A 22,036-nucleotide genomic window follows, 5' to 3' on the forward strand; every position below is an offset into this window, starting at 1 on the left:
AGAGTTAGACCATGGTCTAAGTTAAACCTGACTTCAGAATACGCTCCATAGTATTTGTGAAATCGATTTGTTGGATATCATTTTGAGTCTGTACTCATTAAACAATGGTCAATACAAACAATAAAGCCCAATAAACCACTGTGAGTGTGTGATGTAATTCTAAGAGGTTTAGAATGAGATATTCAAACGTTTTCATGGGATATACCCACTTTTCATGGATACTGTATGAGTTGCCAACCAGGTGGTGCCTCTTGAGGCATGTTTCCTCAGGGTTGCTCTGAAGGCGGAGGGGCTACTGACTCCCATCATGCCCTTCTTGAAGGAGTTTGGTCCCGTTGAGGTGGGCATTTCCCTGAGACTGAAATAGAATAAGATAAACACTTCAATTCATTTCAAGCATTATCCAACAAAATATTACATACATACATGTAGTAACACATTTCACACTGCACAATAAAACAAGGCTTTGGACACTAAAGATTCAATGATGTGCAATATAAGCAGGGCCCTACGACATGAAAATAAACTACAACTACAATATTGACCCTAAATAACCTTTGACCCTACATATTTCTAGTACCGTAATAAATTGAAAAAAAAAATACTGTTCAATATTAATCTGAAAACCCGTACTAAATTATTATTAACAATAATAATATATTTATTTGTATAGCGCAGAAACTATGTGCATATATTGTACTGCGCTGTAATTAAGAGCTAATGAAATGCTTGAAAACGTATCTAAAAAAAGGGAAAAAAGAATGTAAGGGATTAGTTGAAAAGATAGGTTTCAGTCTAAGTTTGAATGTTTCTACTGATGGAGAGGATCTAAATTATCAAAATATGGTAGCTTACTATAAGTTCTGTCCATGACTTTGCCGTATGCAGTTTCTCAACATAGGACAAGGCCATCTGGGGTGAGACCACAAGATAAGCAGACACGAGTACAGACCTGCTGACATGACGTGGTGTGAATCTTGTATCTGAGCAATTTGGATGCACTGTGGCCGGCTCTGGCACAGCTGTGTAGACTAGGCTGGACAGACCTAGAATGTGCCCTGATGTATCCGAAATAGGGAGTACCAGGGCTGAGTACTGCGGTAGAATGCTGTCAGTAGTGGGTTCCAAACCAATCATTGATCGTCTTAACAGATATATCAATGTTGACAGCTACTACGATGTGCTGCTCACGATCAGGGATCTAAAATTTGAGCGAAATGTAGATATCGTGAGAGTTATTTCGATCTAATAATCATTAAAATACCATTTGCATTTGCAGGGTATAGTCAGACACTGTCTAGTCTCACGGGCACCAAGAACATATCGTATTTGAATGGTGGCAGGGCAAGTCATGCCTTCATAGGTGATCTGCTATGTATCAGGGGCCCGTTTCATAAAAATTTATTATAATAACAAATTTGCAATAATAGTTAAAAGCTACTGAAATCCTTGAAGCTGATTGGCTGAAAACAAATTTGTAATAGCAACTGTCCATTTGTCATTATAACAATTCTCTACGAAATGGAACCCTGATATTTTAATAGGTTAAGAATATTCATGGTTTATTTATTTATTCCAAAAACAATACACATTTGGCAGCCAATGGCTGAAAAAAAAAATGTGTTTACAAATGGTTCACATGTATATACATATAAAAAAAGATACCTATTTAAAATGATACATGTATTAGACCTCGTAGACTTAAAATTTTGATATGATGACAATGTTGGGTCCGTTGAAAGTAGTGAATAGATTAATCATAATTTGCCACAAATCATTCAAAAGGAAATGTCAATTAAACACCAGTGCAATAAATACAAAATTCAGTAATCAATACAAAGTTGAAGTATTATATATTAAATTTTTCAAATTAGTGTCCATTGGATCCATCCAAAACATCACAGCATTATAAAAGAACTCGCTACACTTTCATATCACAATAAAAGGAATTTCTGTATTTCCTATACTAGTAGTCTCTATTCAATTTGGCACAAGTTGAGTATTCCATTAATTAAAAAAAAAGGTTTGATAGTGAAGAGGATGTGGATCTGTATCTGCACATTTAAAAAATTAGCTGGAAATAATTCCAACACCCTTTGCCTCATCACAACAAAAATCCTTTGGAAAGTGAGCCTTCGAGAACAGTTTGACTAAACTTTTCCCTCCCTGTCCCTCTCAGTTGTATTTTAAACAAACTTGCAAACATGAACAATCTAAGTGTCTTTATAAATGACATCAAACTTACCCAGAACATACGGATCTCCATTTGACCCTTATGGGCTGCATGACTGATGATGTATGGTTCACCCTCATAATCCATAGTAACTAATGATTGGAAGACATATCAAAAACACTTATTAGCTTATAATGGCAATAATTTTACTTGCTTATATAGTGCTTATCACTTACTTTTTTATCAGAAGTCTTTAAACTCTCTACAATAATGCAGCATCTTGAATATCAAATATCAGTAACATACATGTTTATCATGAAATACATTAACTTCATTAATTTTCGGAAGAAAAAGAACAAAAGTTTGGAAGCAATCTATTTGTAATAGAGCTAGCCATATTCTTTGTTCCTGATTAATAGGAAAAGTGTCAATCAAATAGAAAGTAAAAATATTATTAAACAGCTTACCTGGTGCATTTTCATCAGGCAATATGACAACAGGGAAACTATGGGTAGAGAAAAACAAATAAGAAATTTGTATCATTCCAGTGACCACTAACTCATCTTAACTTCGGTGAATTTAACACACAGTCTGTGATAGTGTTACATAATGCTTATAGAGTTACCAAAGATGTAAAGGATGACTGGAATATTAAGTGCCAAAGTGTTAACTCTAAGTTTTTCCTAAATAGGTTTTTATGAAGCATCCAGCAATGCAAATGAAAATTAGGAAATACAGTGGATTTCCATGTTTAGTCATGGTTTGTGACCACATGATAACCTTGATTAAAATTCAAGATATGTAACAAATTATAGTTAATGTTAGAATGAGTGAAAACATCAGTGACCCATTTCATAAAGACTTACGAACAACTATTGTAACTTTGGCATTATAGTAATTACCATGGTAATATGACTTAATCAATCATAAACAAGGTTTTCATGGTAAGTACAATAATGACAATGTTGCCATAGTTGTAAATCTTCATGAAACTGGTACCAGGCTTTAGAAAAAATAAATATTCAAACATTCTTCATTACAGCTTTATTAAGTATTAAATATAATGATTATGATAACAAAGGTGACAATGATGATAATAATGAGAACAAAAACTTAATCACATAATTTTTTTTCTTTGGTATACATGTACACACTCTTTTATGTGTTAGCACAATCTTAAAATATAATAAACAAATTTACAAAAAGAAAGATCATGAAATGCTACTTGAATACCAATAACTAAGTATGAACATAACTCTTACACTATTAATATCCTCACCTTATGCACCACATGGGTTGCTGAAATTCATCAAAGATTGTACAATCAAGAACAGCAAAATCCTATAAAAGTAGAGATGGTAAATAACAACAATTTACTCTTCAAAACACAAGGGATAATGTTTCTATCATTGTTGAGTTACTACAAATTGAATAAACAGCATGCAATGCTAAATTTCACTCTTAATATGGTATACAAATGTCTCAGGTGAACTTTGAAAAATGATTATCTCCCCTCCAATACTTGCTCACTCATTCATGACAAAATGTATCAACTTCATTTTTAAATAGTACCTAATTAATTCTTTAGGAACACTTTTACTTATTTTGCTTCTCTACTTTTTGATAAAAAGTACATCATTTTGATATAGGAGGATCACACTTTTATTGGTCAAATGACACAAAAATGGAAATTAATTTATCGATCCAATCCAAGTGCTTTCCATGAAAAAACAATGTACACCTAGCGAATAGGCATGAGTGCGATGGTGCGAGATTTCGCATGAGGTGAAAGAAAGATGCTCTATTCAACGAGGCGTTAGCCGAGTTGAATAGAGCGTTTCTTTCTTTCACCGAATGCGAAATCTCGCACCATTGCACGAATAAGAATATTCGCTATTTGTGTTGTACAACGCCTCGGAATCTAGCGAAAATATGAAAAAACAAGAGTTTTTCCCTCCAGTAATCTATGAAAAGGGAGCAAAAATATTGAAAGCAAAAAGCAAAATCCCACAAGCTAGCCGGGCCCACAAGCGCACATGATCTTGGACAGCAATGCGCATAATTTAGCCAGCGGGCTGTACGCGCATTGTCACCTAATTCAATGAAATCGCATTGTGACGTCACCTCCTAAAGCCGTGCAATGGTACATTTTGGATGGTATGTCTTGTGTGCAACGGTACGAATGTGTGACATTCAGCCTCCCATTTGATCGCGTACAACAAGCTAATTAGCCGTTGTACAATGATAAAAAGCTCACAACAAAAATTGATGATGTTTATCAATATATACACATGTATATCATCTTACCAATTAGTTTAGGAGATTTTGTAAAGTGAGAAAATGAGAATCTTTCTCAATTTCACATCAACATTCCTTGTCAAGTAACAAGTTACTAAAATATCAATATGAAAATGAAACATAATAATAATAATTGGATTAATATAGCGCTTTTTCCAGAGGATACAAAGCGCTGTTGATTGCATAAGACAAGTTGAGGTATATGGTTATATAAGTGTGTTTTCAGATGTTTTTTAAGAGGTCAAGAGAAGAGGGGTTTCGTAGAGATGGAGGGAGTTTGTTCCAAAGACGGGGGGGGGGGGAAGAGATTGAAAGGAGTTGAAACCGGACTGTTTTCTGGATTTTGGAATGACATAGGAAGGAGCAGCTGCAAAACGAAGAGAGTATGTAGATCTTTGTTGCTGAAATAATGAAGAAATGTAAGAAGGTAGTGTGGTTGACAGAGATTTATAGGTTTGAACAAGTATTTGATAATGTATTCTATCAAAAACAGGTAGCCAATGTAGTTCATTTAGAAGAGGGGAAGCACGACACCATCTGGGTTTTGACAGATTAATCGAGCACATTTGTTCTGAAGGTGTTGAATAATAATAAGTATCAAACAGATGAGAATTGAGTCACACCTTTATAATTCCTTTGAATACATCGGTCTTCCATGGGAACTGTATCTTCTTGGTGGTATACGAATGATCGGTCACAACATCCGCTCTCACAGGGCTAAATCTGATGAAGCCATCAACTAGAGTGGAAATAAAGGAAAAGAAGAATTTTAAGAGTTTATTATCCAACATGATCAAGTATTACACATTCTGGGTGATCCTACATGTACATTTCCACATAATATGAAATCCACCCCTGTCATATTTTTTTATTAAGACATATGACATGTTCACATTCTATTAAAGCAATGTCAGTATTGGAAGGATTTATGAATGACTTAGATTTTACAACACCATAAATGCTGTAACAGTTGTGTGTCAATCAAAACGTTGGCGGTCATCCAATACATCACACATACGACGGTGCAAACCCATTTCAGAGAAAATCAACTTAAAAGTCTAATGTAATTTTCACACTTAGTTCCCCAGCCTTACAACATATACATTGCTAGAAAAACACTTGGTCAGAAAGACCAATAAAATTGCTTGACATTGGTACATGTATCTCTATATTTACACAAAACCAAGGATCAGAGAAAATAACGCAAAACAGCTACATGCTTGGTAATTTTGGTTTGAGTTTAGATTACCCCTGTACAAAAGCGCCATAGGGGACACATCAACCCTGACCGCGATTTCAATGTGCGTGATCAGTCAAAACGTTGTATCACTTCTTCACGTCCAAAGTCAGTGCAGTGCCCATACGATGGTTTGACTGACTGCTCATTTGCATATTAAGTGGGTGCAGCTGTTGTTTGCTTTGCTACAGTACACGTTTCCATGGGTGTCGATCACGGGGGGGATGGGGGGGATATATCCCCCCCAATATTTCAAGTGGGGGGGATGGCCTGTATTATCATCCCCCCCAATAATTTAGGGTAGAAAAATTTAATAATGATGATGAAAAAATGAAAAGTTTGATCATGATGATTATAGTATGCCATCAATCAGTTTGTTTCCCTCGCAATTTGTGTATATTGTTATTAAATAAAAACATTCTTTTTCAGGACTATTAAACAGATGGGTGGAGGTTCAAGATGAAAAAGAATGAAATGTTTATGTATCTGATATTTTTTAACACATGACATAAAAGGACCCCAACGAAAATCAACTTTTGTTGATAGGGTGTTGCATCCCACCAGTGGTGAATAAATTAATTTAAATAAATCATTAACTCAAAAGGGTGGAAAAATAAACGGGAGTAAAAGGGTGGCAAGATAAATAAAGGAATGACGGTAAGCCCGATGGCGCACGAGAAGCCACACAGGTTGTAATTTGTGCTAGTCTTAATTGGTCCGAATCTGCATTTTATCATCATGCATTAAGAAGAATAAAGATATTGCCAGTCAGGTTAGATTTAAGAGAGAAGTTGTATACACAGAGGCGTCGATCCTGGGTGGGGGGGGGCAGGGGGCGATCGCCCCACCAATAAAATATTGGGGGGCAAACATATCGTTTTGCCCCCCCCCCAATAATTCCGCATGTGCAACTAAAAAATAAAATAAGATTGTAATGCTACACTGAAATCAGCAAGGGAGATTGAGATACCAACTCGATTTTGAATTAAAATCGTGCTCAAAATGTCTGCTTTTCAGATTGGAATATAAAAATTTTCAGCTCGCGCTTCGCGCTCGCATCATGTACCAAAAACCCATACTTTTCATGATTATATAGGTGAATATAATGTCCCGTTCTCAATTCTAAACCTCAAAAGAACTTTGATTTTGCAATAATCTTTTGTTGGATATATATCTTTCATTAAAGTGTCCTTTTTTTCCAGATCAAAATATCAAAATTTTCAGCTCGCGCTCGCATCTATTGTTCTTCTAGATACCCATCTTAATCATTGGTACCAAAAATGCTTAGAATATCAAGCTTTCAGGTCAGAATATAAAGAAATTTCAGCTCGCTCTCTAGTGAGATACATGTATCGACCCTCCTCATGAGTTACTACAAACAAACCTAAACAGGTACATTTTTCCTGTTTTCATGACATACTAAAAAGATTTAGCTCGCGCTTCGCGCTCGCATTGTTGGTGAAGGTGAGATATGTGTCTCTTTCTCATGAGTTATATATATATATATATTGTGATCGAGCGCCTTTGGAACGTTGATTCATAATTTTGCCCCCCCCCCCTTCTGAAAAATGGATCGACGCCCCTGTGTATACATCATGCTCAATAAACAGATCACTATGTACATGGTCCAGTCAATTTTTGTCATTTTTTTCTCGGTATGAGTTTAGAATAGGCTTACTTGTAACACAAATTGAATTTTCACAAAAAATATACAAGTATAGTACACTACAACAATGAAGGAATTTCCAAGAACACCATGCATATCAACCACTCCCAAATGTCCTAACTTGTTATTTTAGTGGGGGTAATGTTGAAATATCCCCGTCCACAAGAACATTTGTGTCAATCATCCCCCCAACCAAGAATACCGATCGACACCCATGCACGTTTCCTATGGAATTTGTGCATTTTATCAACAATTTGCATTGCATTGCCGTGAAAATCCCCACATATCTCAGAAAATAAAATAAACTGCTTCCTAGAAATTTAGTTATGAATAAAATAGGACTTGTACCGGTACTTTCATTTTTTGCAAAAATCTCAAAATCAAAATTTTTACCAAAATTGACTAATACGATGGTTCAGATGAATGCTAACGTAAAATAATAGATAATTTGTGAAAGGTGGGTTCTATCCCTAGTTTTCCCCTAAAAAAGTAATCCAATAAAAAAAAATCATCCAAATTTACATAAGTAATATGAAATATCACATTAAATCATCAGCTAAGCAATGCAATTAACTGTACTGCTTGCTGACATCTTTCCAACTACACACTAGTAAAAGCAGGCAGGAATGTCCGACTTTTCAAAAGCTTTATCACTATTCTGTGATGTTGTTTGTTTGATAACAACTAAGATGGCACATGGTTGTGCAGTTCAACATGAAGCATAATTACTTAACATTTTGAAAATCCAAATCATATAAAAGCTAGTAATATTGGCCCGAGTTCACAAAGGTGGATCTTAAAACTATCGGTTGAGCCCATATTTTATGCAGATTTTCTGTATGAATCATGCTTATTTACCGCGTATAAAAAAATATTCAATGCTGATGCGCATTTTAGTCAGAGTGCGCCAAATTGATGGCTGTTAACATGGTTAAATACACTATTTTATTCATGAGTCCACTCATGAATAAAATAGCATGGATAACCACGGTGATGGACATCAATTTGGCGCACTGTGACAAAAGCCCACATCAGTGTTGGAATTTTTTAACATACAAGGTACATAAGTGTAATTATACAGAAAATCTGCATAAAACATGGGCTCAACCATGGTTTTAAAAAACCACCTTTGTGAATTCAGGCTGTTAAGTTTGTTCACAATTAATTTGTATCACAGAGCAATCCTCTACATCAATACGTCTTAGCAATAATTTTTCTCTTTGCAATATACGGAAATGGGGGGGGGGATACTTGTTAATGTGTGAGGGACACATACCTTTTTCTTGTTTGTTTGCATGTAGTCTCAAGAATTGTTGACTCCAGAATGAATTCCTCTGGTTTCTCAATTCCATGATACAGGTATAATCATGTAAACCTGACAAGTAGAGACAATGTCATTTCAATTTGTAATATCTTTGCTTGATATTCTTTGAATCATTTGTTTTCAGAGTCGATGAAAACATGAAATCAAAGATAACATGATCTCAATCATAAATCACACATTTCATATAAATGGCATGATTATTTCATTTCACCAAAATATGTGTATAGGCCCCTATGCGCATATGGATGGGGGTGTAAAAGCAAAGACATTTTAAACCGATAAAAGGAAGACAAAATAAGTTTTTAAAAAAGTAAATGAAAAAAGAGGAAAATCGGTTCACACAAATTGGCAGTGAGTATAAAATCAACCTGAAATTCAAATATGAATACTAAAGAGACATAAATGTCACAAAATATGTTTAAAAGTGGAAAAGGGTATAAAAAAGTGATTAAGGATTTAAAACCACTTTTTAGATATTTCAAGAGAGCTTAAGTAGGCCCATCTTGTCACCATGTGAGCTCTATGATGAAATAAGATGCAATGTCCAAATATATGTCCCAAAATACAAAAAGAGAAGAGGACCTTTTTAAATCCAAGATGACGGGTCACTCTGATTGTTACGAATACCAGATTGAACTTTTCTTTACATATGTTTTATTCATATATGTCACAAAACATTAAGTGACATATGACTTTGTTACAGAATAAATATGAGAGTTGATACAATATTAGATGAAAACAGACAGTTATGTTATTACTGTCTTGACTGAAACTTTCTCTGATCTCCTGCATTTTTTATTTTTGTACCCCTTATTTGGATTCCCTTAATGATCATGATATCATTCAAATGCATTATGTTCTAACCATATATTAACCATCAAACTAATTTCTGTCTCTTACCATACTCAGAATCTATGTCGTCAGGCCTAGGTTTGACAGCTGGAGGGATGTACATTCTACAAATAAAAGAAAAAAAATTACATCTATTACACAGTATTGTTGAGTGTAAAAGTTGCTTGCTGCAGAAATATGACTAGTTCCATCAACATGGGTGGTAGTAATACACATTATGCACTTAGATGAATGTCAAATCCAGCTAAAACTCTTGTTCAAACAAAATCTTCAGTAGCCCAATGAATATGAAAAAGTATCACCTTAGTCATGAATTTAAAAAAAATGGAGCATCAATTAGCAATTCATTTGCATGTAGAGCTACGTCAAGTCAATATTTACAACATTTGTCTGGCAACCAAGAGCTGGAAAATATAAAATTACAAATTGTGGATAGAGAAAATTGATTAAAAAAAGCTAAAAAAAACATAAAAAAGAGAAGCTGAATCTAGTGTTGGAGCTGAGCTCTTTATCACCTCTAACTCCTGCAATTTGACATATCAGATGCCTTGGAGTCTTTATGTGTAATGTATATACAGTGGTACTAAAAAAGAACCCACCAGAAAATGAACATATTTAAAAGTGTTCGAATTCTGCCATGTTTTAGATATTCAATTGTGAAGCCAGGCAATATAATATTACATTCAATAAAGTTTGTTTCTCTGGACTCTCCGGACACTTTGCAGCGTTGTTGTTTACGTACAACACTCAGCATGAAGGAGCACATTTACTGGTGGGGTTTACTAACTTTTTAGCACCACTGTACAGCTTATTCTCCTGTATGAAATTAATGATGGTGGTAGTATCTCAAGCTTACCTATCTGAGGTTCCATAGACCGCCCGTTGTACGATACCATGATGGTGAAGACACAGAGAAACAAAGGCAATCTCTCCTCCTTCCTACAGTATGTAATAACATAAAACCTCTAAATTATCTGATTTTCAGGTGAATCTATTAAATTTTTATGTTAAATTCAATATATGCAAACCTAGAAAAGATAGAGTGTGAACATGCTGGTAGTTAATAGCCTAGTGGTCTATTCTACTCATTGGCCTGTACTCTGCTTTAAGGTTTAACTTACACCATGCTCTAACTCTGTGCTAACATTATGGGAAACAAAACATGTCAAAATTTGTTCACAGGGTTTGTTTCTTATGTCTACTGTGCTCTTTCATAATTCTTTAACAGTGAAGACAATTATCTTATTCACCTTTCCCAGACAGTGAAGGATGATTTGAGAGTCAAATGAGCCGATACTTTGAACTTCTGCTGTTAGAGATATATGTCACTATTGGCTGTCCATAGTTAAACCGCAACTTTAGACCAGAGTTTAAAGATAAATTCCAGTTTTGGTAACGATCTCAAAATGAATTTTTACAGAAACTAATATAATGACCACCCAAGTGTCTGTTTGTATGAATAAAAAATATGTGCCAACAGATTCTGGATAAAATTGTGTAATTGCTGAGAAATAAGAAAAATAAGCGCGGATTCGGTCACTTCCGTCGGGTCTTTATTCCAGCAATAATAATACACTGTCCCACGTGTGCCTATCTTTGTTGGTGATCTTCAGTGTGAACATTTTCAGCGTAGATTTCAAGATTTAACAAAGTTCAGTTTATGTAACTGTACCAGATCTAGATCCTCGATGATATACTGACAATTAAGCCCGGTTTTATGGACTTTCTCATGAAATCAGTGTTTACTGCAACTACTGGCATTTCTCTTCAAATTAAACCTGACTTCAGAAAAAGGGCCATTGGGTCTAATATCAATTGGTATAACAATCCCACTTGTGCTCATTTGGTTTCTTCTAAGTTGGTTTAACCCTAGCTTGTGTACATACAGTTTGTCTAATCACCATTTGATCTATTTTTTGCTCACCGATCCAATTTGTCTAAATGTGAGATTTGTCTACACGCTTGAAGGTCAGTGCCCACAATTTCTAGAACCTCAAAAACCTAAGCCTTACTATTAAACCCTTGTAGTCAAACCTGTGTTAGTGGCGACCTGTCTATAGTAACCACTAAATCTGATTCCCATGGAGGCAGAGTGTGCATAATAGCCCATCTATAGCAGCTATCTGTCTGTAATGGTCACATTTTGTGCTTCCCTCGGTTGGGCACTATAGACAGGTTTCACTATATTTATTACATAAATGTGTAATTTGAGTATAATAATAATACTAACATGCTTATATAGCGCATAACACTTCCAAATACGTCCTTATGTGCTCAATTGGATATTATTACCCTGGCTTTAGCTCTACAGCCTTTTACAGCGCATAGGCATTTTAAGGAATAAATTCCTGCCAGGTACCCATTTACCTCACCTGGGTTGAGTGCAGCACAGTGTGGATAACGTTCTTGCCAAAGGAAATTACTCCATGGCTGGGATACAAACCCACAGCCATCTGTTTCAAAGTCAGAAGACTAATCCACTGGGTCACAACTCTCCACGCTACTATAGTTGATGTATATAGCTTACAACTGAGCAAGGTACGTTGGGTCCCATTATTTTTAATTTTGTTTTCATTGAAAGGTCACTATAAACAGGTTTTGTATTTCACAATCTTCATCCCTTTAAATTTGCAACAAAAGCCTCTGAACCTCTTACCTTCCATGTAGCTAATATGATCCCACCATCCATAGTATACACATTGACAGCATCACTCTTAATGGTCGGCTTTTTGGTTAGGTCACTTGGTTTGATTCTTTGCTCGAGAAGTAGAGCACGTTGACAAGGACTGAAATATAATTTTTAAAAAATATCAAAATTATTTAATAAATTTCAATTCCAAGTGTAAAATATACACAGTGTAATTTTCAGAGAACATATCATTTTCAACAATTTATATCATGGATATGAAACTAGATGAACTTTTGACCATGCGGAGGTCTTTGCCTGAGCAGTAGGAAAAAAAGAGGAAAATTAGAGCCCTAAAATTAATTGCTATTAGCCTAAAAAAATCAATGGACTTGGAATGAAAAGAAAAAAAAATCTCCAATGAGGAAATCTCTAAGAGGTATTTCCCCCAAGACCATTGATTCTAAATATAATGAAAGTAACACAACTCCTGAGGCATTTGTTTTTTACTACCATTGCACAAGGACTATGTGATGAAAGTAGTCAGCCCTCACTAAATAGTGAGCTCTGACTGACAATTTCTGTTGAAGCATTGGTTAATTTTACCCGAGAATAACCAATCTTGGGCTATAGATATAACTCTATAGTTGTCTACTCATAGAATAATGCAAATGATACGAACAGAGCCTTGATCTTCAAAGAAAATCTAATAATATGATGAGAAACGACATCTCATTTAAACAAATTTTCTTTGGCATACCAGATTTTACGGATAAATTCTTTTATGGTTCATAAGCTGAAAATGAGCCATTTTTACTGACTTTGTTTGCGACATTTAACTTCAAACATTCCAGGAAATAAGGATCTATAGGCTGCTTAACCCACCTATTATCAGCTGCCAACCCATCTTTGGTGAAGAATATCGGTGCTTGTGCGTAGATGGCCAGGCATCTGAGCGAGGTCACAGGAGGAGGGTCAAGGCTGTACCATCTTACAGAGGATGAGGTGGGGAAGTGGAATGCATCGGAATGGTTGAAGCAGTGTTCGGTCTTGTTGGAGTCTGTCAAGACTAGCTGCCATCTGATACCAAGCTTTCTGCCAAGTATCAAAATTTGAATGCCAATTCATAGAAACATGTCTTTATAGACAAGTCAAAGGACAAAAGGAAATTAGGCACTTGGTTGGTGAAAACCACTGACTAGGCAAGAAAGGGGTCATTTTGGACAGGTGTTTAGGTACAAAATCAATTATTCTAGGAAAGAGTCAGAGTGGTCTTCATTAACAGGTTGTTGCTCAAGCTGGTTTCACCGACAATGCAAGCACATTTGGTAGGCCTCTACCTATCTACATATATGTGCTATTGGTGCTATCAATACTGTATTCTAATTTTACTTCAAATAGTTTTGAACTCCCATAGGAACTTGGCAGGGCAGCTTATTGCTGGTATATTGCCAAGATGGTATATAACCAATTACATTTCAGGTCTAAGTTAATCAGGCATAATGGCTGATCTTATGTATGACAAAAAACACTCTGGTCTTTTTTAAAAAAATCAAAGTGGAGACAATGGCAGAGGTGGGATTCAAACTCACAACCTTATGATCACGAGTCCAATGCTCTAACCACTAGACAGACACCAACCAGTATGTCATCCATGCCGAGAGGGCAACCATTATGCCCAAAGATAAAATATGAACAATATCGTATATTTTTAATGGAAACATATAATTCATTTCCTATGCAGAATTTGCATCCTTAAACTTCATTTCACAAAAACTGAAATAAAAGAAACAGTTTCATGGAGTACAAACCATAGAAGAGATAATGACTTACTTAATGGCTATCTCTGTGTTCGCAGGGAGTAAAGAGAATGGGTGTTTTTTCTTGAGTAAATTTGAGATTCGTGTATTCCTTTTCTCGATGCATCTGTCGGAGTGACACAGAAAAAGCGAACAATTTAAATAAAATCTCCTGAACTGGGTAGAACTGGTAAGGTTTCCATACATACTGGGAATGAGAACCACTTATTGGCCTATGGTACATACTGTGAACAAGTGGAATGACAGTCTCACCTGTATTAAATGATTCTATATAGCAGCATTGCTGATTCTGAAAACATCAGAGATGAATAATTTTTCAAAAGAAGGGGTAGGGATACAACAAGAAATCCTTAATGACCCTTGATCTTGATCATGTGACCTGCAACTTATGACAATCAGTGATACTTGATTATCCTTATATCCAAGCTTAATAGAATTCCATGTTGGTTAAGATTTTTCAATGTTGATGACGGAACTAGTGCACGCACCTGTCGTCTTGCTCTGCGCTGCAGGCAATACAAAACAAGGAACTTGAATTGGTGCTAAATTGGCATGCCCCTTTTTTATAACAAAAGAGTACACTATTGCATGCATTGTTAAATCATCAATTGTGCAAGCATCTGGGGTCTCACTTTTCCATATCCTAAGAAGCACTGTTACTATGGTAACTGACGGTAAATGACAAGTGCTCCAAGAGCCAGTACAGGGTCTGCCATAAGTATTTGGGAGAGATTGAAATGAATAAAAACATACAATATCCACAAGAATGAAATATCCACATTTAAGAGGATTCAAGATGACCATGAAATTAAAGCAATGAAGAGTTATTTTTAAATGGAATTAAAAGCTCAAAAAGTAATGTGTGCCCACAGGGCCTTGTCCCCTAACACTTTGCTAGTCTCTAACATAAACATATTTGTAACTTTTCCAACCAATTTGCTCTTAGTCGCTATCACAGTATGATTTTCATAACAGTCGGATGTAACCTGAAATTGATAACACTAGAAAATAGTAGAAGATGAATTTACTCTTTCATGCAGGCTTTCTTCCACTTGCTGTCAGCATGTAGTGAATACACAGGATTGGGTTTGGTCTTTGTTGATGATGCCTTGCCCGATGGCCGAGTTGCATAGCGTTGATATAGTGGCTGCCAAATTACACTGAAACAAAAGCAAAAGAAAAATAATTGCAAAATGAATGTTCTTCTAAATAGAATCAGGACCACTGCCACCCCCACAGCAGTTTACAATGTACAATAATGATGATTACAATCAATGAATACTTTATTGATAAGTTACAGCAAGAACTTCATCCATTTTGTGATGCACTCAATCCAGGTGTAGTAAATGGCAAGATAAGTAATTCCTTAGAGTGATAATGCGCTGCAGTGATGCTTGGGGGTAATAGGTAGGGTTATAATTTAATTTAAACAACAAATCTCTCCTTGTAGTTCCCAAAATTAAATCTCAATTTTACGTTTGCTCGTTCATTCAAAATGTCCTCTGCTGAACTTTGCAATAAATTACCTGATATTGTTAAACAAGCTAATAATGTAGAATCCTTTAAGTCCCTTTTGAAGACATTCCTTTTCGTAAAAAAGATATACATGTACCCATTAATTGATTATATATTTGCTCCTCTGTGAACAGGCTTTTCTTTCTTCTCCATTTTTTCTATTAATTCTTCTTTCTAAGGGCATAGAGACATGATTTTATCATCGTTATATGCGCTATATAAGCAATGTTTTATTATTATGATCATTATTATTGTTAATTTGATTTAGTGCACTACAGAATAAAGGATGCACAAACAATTTGTCACATTTCTTGTTACAGATGATGACATGGTGCAAAAAAGGGATGACACATTGTTACGTATTCTGGGGAGCGTTTCACCAATATTTTCGTCTGACAAGTTGTCAGGTCTGACAACTTTCCTTGATTATGATTAGCTGAGAGGCACTTTTACCAAAGTAACTGTCTGATAAATCAGTACTTGTCGGACAAAACGTCTGACAAGTCCTTTCATGAAACGCTCCCCTGAAGTCGGATATATTTTGAACACTGGTCTAAAGTTGTGGTTTGACTATTATGAATAGCCAATTGTGGCATAAATCTCTGTTAGTAAATGTTCAATTTATCAAATGATTTTGACGATCAAATCAAATCATTTATAACTGTCTGGGAATGATACTTGAAATATGTTTTTTTTTCATCATGAAAGCAAGAGGGAGAAAAAATAGTAAACAAAAGAAATATACAATACAAACAGATTTAGGGGTTCTTTGGGCTTTCCATAATTGTGGTCCAGAGTTAGACCATGGTCAACGTTAAACCGGACTTCAGAAAATTGGTCATTATTTGTGTTCTCTATTATTTTTTCCAATAAATTTTGAAAATAAAAGCGGATACAGATTAAATCATGAATCTATAGGAAAATAATTTCTGATAATTCTCAGTCTTTGTTTGTAATCTACCATGCCTGAATGGTCTCAAATCAAAGAAAAAATTTCACTCTCACAATTAGTATTAAACAATGAAAACATATTCAATGAATGTGATTACTATCTTTGAAAACGGATTTCCTACTGTTACAAAATACAATGTATATCAATATAAAATTTATTACAAGATTACCTTATTGATACGTGCGGTTTTCAACAAACAGAAGCTTCAATGGCAAAAAAAGAAGAAAAAAAAAGGTATCTGCAGTCCCATAGAGTAAATTACTTACTTATCACTGGCAAGCTCCATCCACTGTCGATTGACACATACACAGGTCAATAGGTCACTTGGTGGGAGGAAGCTGAATATGTGTAATATAACTTCTGTTGGCAGGCTGCAAAAAATATATATAAAAAAATGCACAGTAAAGAGATCCGGTTATTACATTAAATATCTATAAAATATTTGTGACGCTCTGACTTACACAGTACACTCAAGAGCAAAGGTATGCTGGATTCTAGTTTGCTTTTAAAATAAACAATGACCACTTACAAAGATTGAAAGTGCTTAGTAATAAATGCACAGTTGAATTTATACAAAAAATATTAAAGTCTGCAATGAATAGTAGTGAAGCAAGATTGTTCATTAATGTTCGATGTAATAACACAAATCCACAATCCATAACTTGCAGTCCTGAACTCCTTTCTTCACTGTTCATCAGAAATTTGGAGTCCAGTTTAACAAAGATTCCCCCCCCCCCAAAAAAAAAAAAAACACTTACTCATCCATAGTAGCCTTCCTTTTGAAATTCCTGACTGGCTGTACATTGGGTTTGCCGGCAAGTCTTCTTACTTGTACTTGCCCCCTGCCCCTCCCTCCAGCTGGGACCGGGGCAGACGTGCCCCTCTTGACTGAAGATTGAGAAGATGAATCAGTCACAGGGTTCCTCCTTCCTCCTCTTGATGGGGAGGAGGAAGGTGTTCCGTCTTGGAGTTGGAGTTTTCCAAGAGGAGGCATCTCATTTGCATCTCTGTCATAATGGATGAATAACGACAAGAGTGCACATTGGTGCATAGGAAGAAAACGGGATATGTCATAGCAAAGAATAACTACTTAAAATAAAACAAAAGAAAAACCATAAAGCAATATTAATTCCTCTGAATTGAAGATGCCTGGATATTGCTTCATATAACAAAAAAATATAAAACTATAAAAATCAGGGATGTTGGATTACTTTCCTGTTTCTATGGGGATAGCCCCATGTCTGTACACTTTAGGGTGCATTTCAGGAAGTGATTTATGTGAATTACCTGGGGGCCGTTTCATAAAGCTGATCGTAAGTTAAAGAGCGACTTTAAAAACGACTGGTGATCCTTTCTTGTGGTAAATGATATTCACCATTAAATGTTCACTAGTAATTATTTAGCACATAAGAAAGGTTCAACAGTCATTCTTAATAATAATGGTCAAAGTATTTGAAAAAGAAAAGTAAAGCTAAGAAGGATGCAGAGTTTGTATCTGAAGTTGCATATCTATCTTTGGATTAAGACTTACTTTGATCCTTGAGCACTCTTCTGAGGAGATGCATGTCCTAATTTCTGTTGTCTTCTGTGTCTCCCAAGATAATCAGCCAAGTCTTTCCCATGTTTGCTTCCATCAGCCATTCTGACAAAAATACCAAAGCATGTCCTGTATTATCAAAGCTACTTTACTAAACGATAAGTTGTGCTCCATTGTTGTTCGCTAACGTTACGGACGCCGCATCTGTATAGCGTTAGCGATCAACAATGAGAAACATGATGGCGGCATAAACATTTGGGCAAGTCTCCCCGTCTTTTCATATTTTTCTCATTTTTTAATGAATTCTTGTTTGAAAAATGAAATTGATAGCGTAGAAATGTCGGAAATGAAGTAGTATCCCATTTACATGATTAGGGCTAGATCTTTTATAACGGGGGCGAAAGTGTTTTTTTGGCAGTAGGCATACGTGTAGACAGGAATAACCATCGTTTCTGGGGATTTATTCAACAATTTCTGACATTTTACTATAATCCCCATTCAGCAACGGTAGTGTGTTAGTGCGAGCCTGCATGTGTAATCTGGTCCGCGTTGCAGAAAGAGTTGCAATCAATCGCAACTCCAAAAATCATGCGCAACTTGATTTTCAACCAATCAACAGCGCGCATTTTTTACTTGCGATTGATTTTTTGACTTGCGTTTAAACGCAACTCTTTCTGCAACGGGCCCCTGGTCTGCAATTTGAAGGACAGGTTTTGTCCAGACTTTAATTTTAAAGTTTCTAAATGACATTATATTATCTTGAACGAAGGCCCACTATTTTCATTAGACTCTAATCTTTCTATTGATACTATGTAAGTTCTATAAAATATCGAAAATATCCGTTACCAATGAGTTATTCCCCGGGTTATTCCTTATATTTTTTAATTTTCTGCCGGAGAGGAAAAATGGCAGCTGTCAACGAGTTCTGCTTTTATCAAGGCTTTCCGATTAAATTTCGATATCCTGGCCAATCAATGCGAGCGACAAGTTCTGAATGCACGCACATCTACAAGCGCAAAGCAGCGGCACAAATTGCGATATATAGCGACTGGTAAATACGTCTGTAAGGATGATGACATGTCACATCATCCAAGATGGCAACTTACATTGACCAACGAAAGGATTGAAGATGACAATGTTTCGATCATCATTTGAAAGGAATTAGCGGTAACTGCGGTCTAAGGTACGATATTTCTGAATTTCAAACATTTTTTCGTAAATATGGATGTGATTTCTTTTTCATGATGTGAGGGCGTCTGTCATCATAGAGGATCACGGGATGCGAAAGGGGGCAAAGGCGGAATCGGCTTTCGGGAAGCCATACAAAGCCATGTTTTGTGTAGTGTCACTCAAAATCCAGGTTTTGATTTCTTTGTATATAAATTATTTTGGATACTTGAATGTGGATTTATAGAACAATCTTTGCATCATGATTGCCCAGTGAAAGTATGAACTCAATACTTAACGTTTTCTGGGGCTAAACTTGGTAAGATTTTGTGGGAAAAGTGAGATGGTGATTGCGGGTCAATGCCGATCGACTTTAGGAAAGAGCACGTCGGCGATCCGAATTAGACAGCATATTTTTCCAATAAAGAATATTCATGAGAATCACAATGTATACCATCATGACCATATATATATTTCATCTCCATATAAATTTAGCTAGTTTTTGTTATTTTGGGGGATATAGTCCTTTTTTGCAACCCAGGCTTTTGAGTTTGATCATACAAGCTCTGTTAAGGGGGGGGGGGGGTGAGACAAATATAAAATATATTAAAAACAAGCTACTGTGTGTGTGTGTGTATATACATATACTATATGTATATATCGCGCGATTTGCGTGCTGTCGCCAAGTGGAAGAAAAAGAAATCAAGATGGCGACGTAAACACGGTGTCACAAGAATGTGCTAAGATTACTATTTAATTTTATAGTCGACAGATTTATCGTACTCTTAAATAAAACAACTAATATTTATACCATTCAAACCTGTGAGTTTGCGCAGTTTTCCACCACCCTCTGACCTATGCGTGATGCTTTGTTTATATCGCATGATTTCGTTTTTTGAAGCTTCGCATTGGCTATTGGTTTCGGCAATTATCGTTTCTAATTTACATACCGCCGAAAACCGCGCCCAACCTTAGGCATACCGACACTGCACCATTGATTTTGCTACACGGAGGACGTGTTTGTTTTGAGTTCTGCAGTCAACTCGTTATGGCAGGCGTTTTATTTGCAACTGGTTGTTTGTATGTGAGGAGAAAATAAGGAAAGGCGAGAAGTGGAACCATGTTATTCTGATTTTCAGGTTTCGTCAAAAATTGCAGAGAATGGCAATTTTCCAGTGGTCAGGCCTCTCGATCTCCCTCCATGGTTGCTTTAGCTGCCCTGCACTTTGATTTGATATTTAAGGATTCGGGATAACGTAAGTGTAAATTATTTTATATTATATCTCATCAAAATTGATTAGCTTTAAGTGTATACTTTACAGGATTATCTTATTGTTCGTCTCAAATGGAATACTTGTAAAAATGATAAAATGCATTATTTCGGTACTTCAAAATTTTATTAGCATGAAGCGTGTATAGAAATTGTTTCTTTATACATGAATAATTTCCTTGTTTCATTACTGATATAAAGTGAAAATTATGTGAAAGGATATAACGGGTAGTTTACCAATTGTTTTTTATTATTATCATGATTGAGAAAATTGAATGTTTAATTTATCACAGTAAAATTCGATGCAAGATTTAAATGGATTATTAACAAAATAATACGCGAGTTATAATATGTTGATTGTTTAAGTAGAACAAAGTATTTGATGTGTAGGACTGTTTTGTCTTATACAGCCCCTCCCCCATCTCTTCCGGAGTTTTAACTTTGAACGAAGTTCTACGAGAATGTACACCCCTGTATCGAAAGCTTCAGTAACCTTCCGAGCCGTAAACGCCCTCTACAGTTGAAGCTTGATCGACGTTTCTACGGCAACGATCGTCCAACGCAAGAAGGACTTTGATGCCGCAAGCGATTGTTCCACGCAAGGATTCTATGAGTCAGATGTTTTCCCTCAGAGAACTTTCGCGAACATAAATAGGGAAGTTCCCTTTATAATTAATTATATTAATCTGTCCCATTTATTTAATGTTATGCTTTTTGAGATGAAACTGTTTATATCTACACATTGCTATTTAAAGTGATGTATTCAACTCTCGAAGATCATGTAACAAAGAGTTTATTCCAATAATAAATATTTGAATTCTTTTATATAACATTATTACTTGGCTGAACAGAATATTTTGTTTATGTCCCGTACAAGTATTTGTAAGGCCTTAATTTCCGCGACACACGGATGTAAGCTCTTCCCATCTTTTCATAAGAAATTTCTCGTTTTTTTTAATGAATTCTTCTTTAAAAATAAAATCAATATCGCAGAAATGTTGGAAATGAAGTTGGACCACATGTACATGTTTTAGTGCTAGATCTTTTAGAGGGAAAGTAGAATTCTCGGGTGCGAAAGCTTCAGGTTTTGTACCCGTATGTGAATATAGGTTGTGATCCCAGACGCCTCCAGGCTACTTTCTATTTTTTTTTTATAAGCGAGAGAAAAGAAATGTTTACATTTCGGAATTGTAGAATCATCAGGAAATCAAGGAGTACCAAAACGTTGATGTCCCCTGGGGGCATCAAGTACAGTTATGACAATACAGAGACTGAAGCTTTTGGTCCAGCCTAGCTGCAATAGAATCCCACTCTGCACCGGAGCGAGGGCGGCTGGGCCGGGCCAGGCTGCTGAGAATGAGGCGCGATGAACTGCACTGCAGCAGTCACGTCAGGGCGCCGGACGCGGCCCGGCTGCTTCGGCACACATTCGGGTTAATCCATCTACAATCTAAGCCTAATAATTAACTTCATAAACACATCTACCGAAAACAAATATTTTTCACTAAATCTTACTTTTCATTCGAATAGAATTGAGTGATTTTTCTTCCAGTTTGGGTAACTCGGCCCGGCTCAGCAGACTCTAGCAGCAGCGTCTTC

At 35.9% G+C, this 22,036-nt stretch overlaps 1 protein-coding gene across 3 annotated transcripts; it reads right to left on the reverse strand.

Annotated features, from left to right (window-relative positions):
- Positions 1-199: 199 nt before the first annotated feature.
- LOC121407661 (F-box only protein 15-like) lies at positions 200-22,035 on the reverse strand. 3 transcript variants are annotated; one of them, XM_041598842.1, is made up of 17 exons: positions 21,953-22,035; positions 17,995-18,105; positions 17,222-17,470; positions 16,730-16,834; positions 15,025-15,156; positions 14,010-14,102; positions 13,062-13,271; positions 12,207-12,336; positions 10,407-10,489; positions 9,599-9,654; positions 8,651-8,749; positions 5,095-5,210; positions 3,453-3,514; positions 2,641-2,678; positions 2,246-2,325; positions 856-1,201; positions 200-358 (listed from the first exon to the last, which is right to left on the reverse strand). In XM_041598842.1, the coding sequence occupies exons 2-16, from the start codon at positions 18,102-18,104 to the stop codon at positions 1,112-1,114; spliced, it is 1,653 nt and encodes a 550-aa protein (XP_041454776.1). In that variant the 5' UTR covers position 18,105; positions 21,953-22,035; the 3' UTR covers positions 200-358; positions 856-1,111. The 3 variants fall into 3 exon arrangements, with proteins under 3 accessions (XP_041454776.1, XP_041454775.1, XP_041454774.1); XM_041598841.1 differs by lacking the exon at positions 2,641-2,678 and having other exon boundaries at positions 953-1,201; XM_041598840.1 differs by lacking the exon at positions 2,641-2,678.
- Between the last annotated feature and the right edge of the window lies 1 nt (position 22,036).

The sequence above is a fragment of the Lytechinus variegatus genome, chromosome 2 (genome assembly GCF_018143015.1).
Source record: "Lytechinus variegatus isolate NC3 chromosome 2, Lvar_3.0, whole genome shotgun sequence".
NCBI lineage: Eukaryota > Metazoa > Echinodermata > Echinoidea > Temnopleuroida > Toxopneustidae > Lytechinus > Lytechinus variegatus.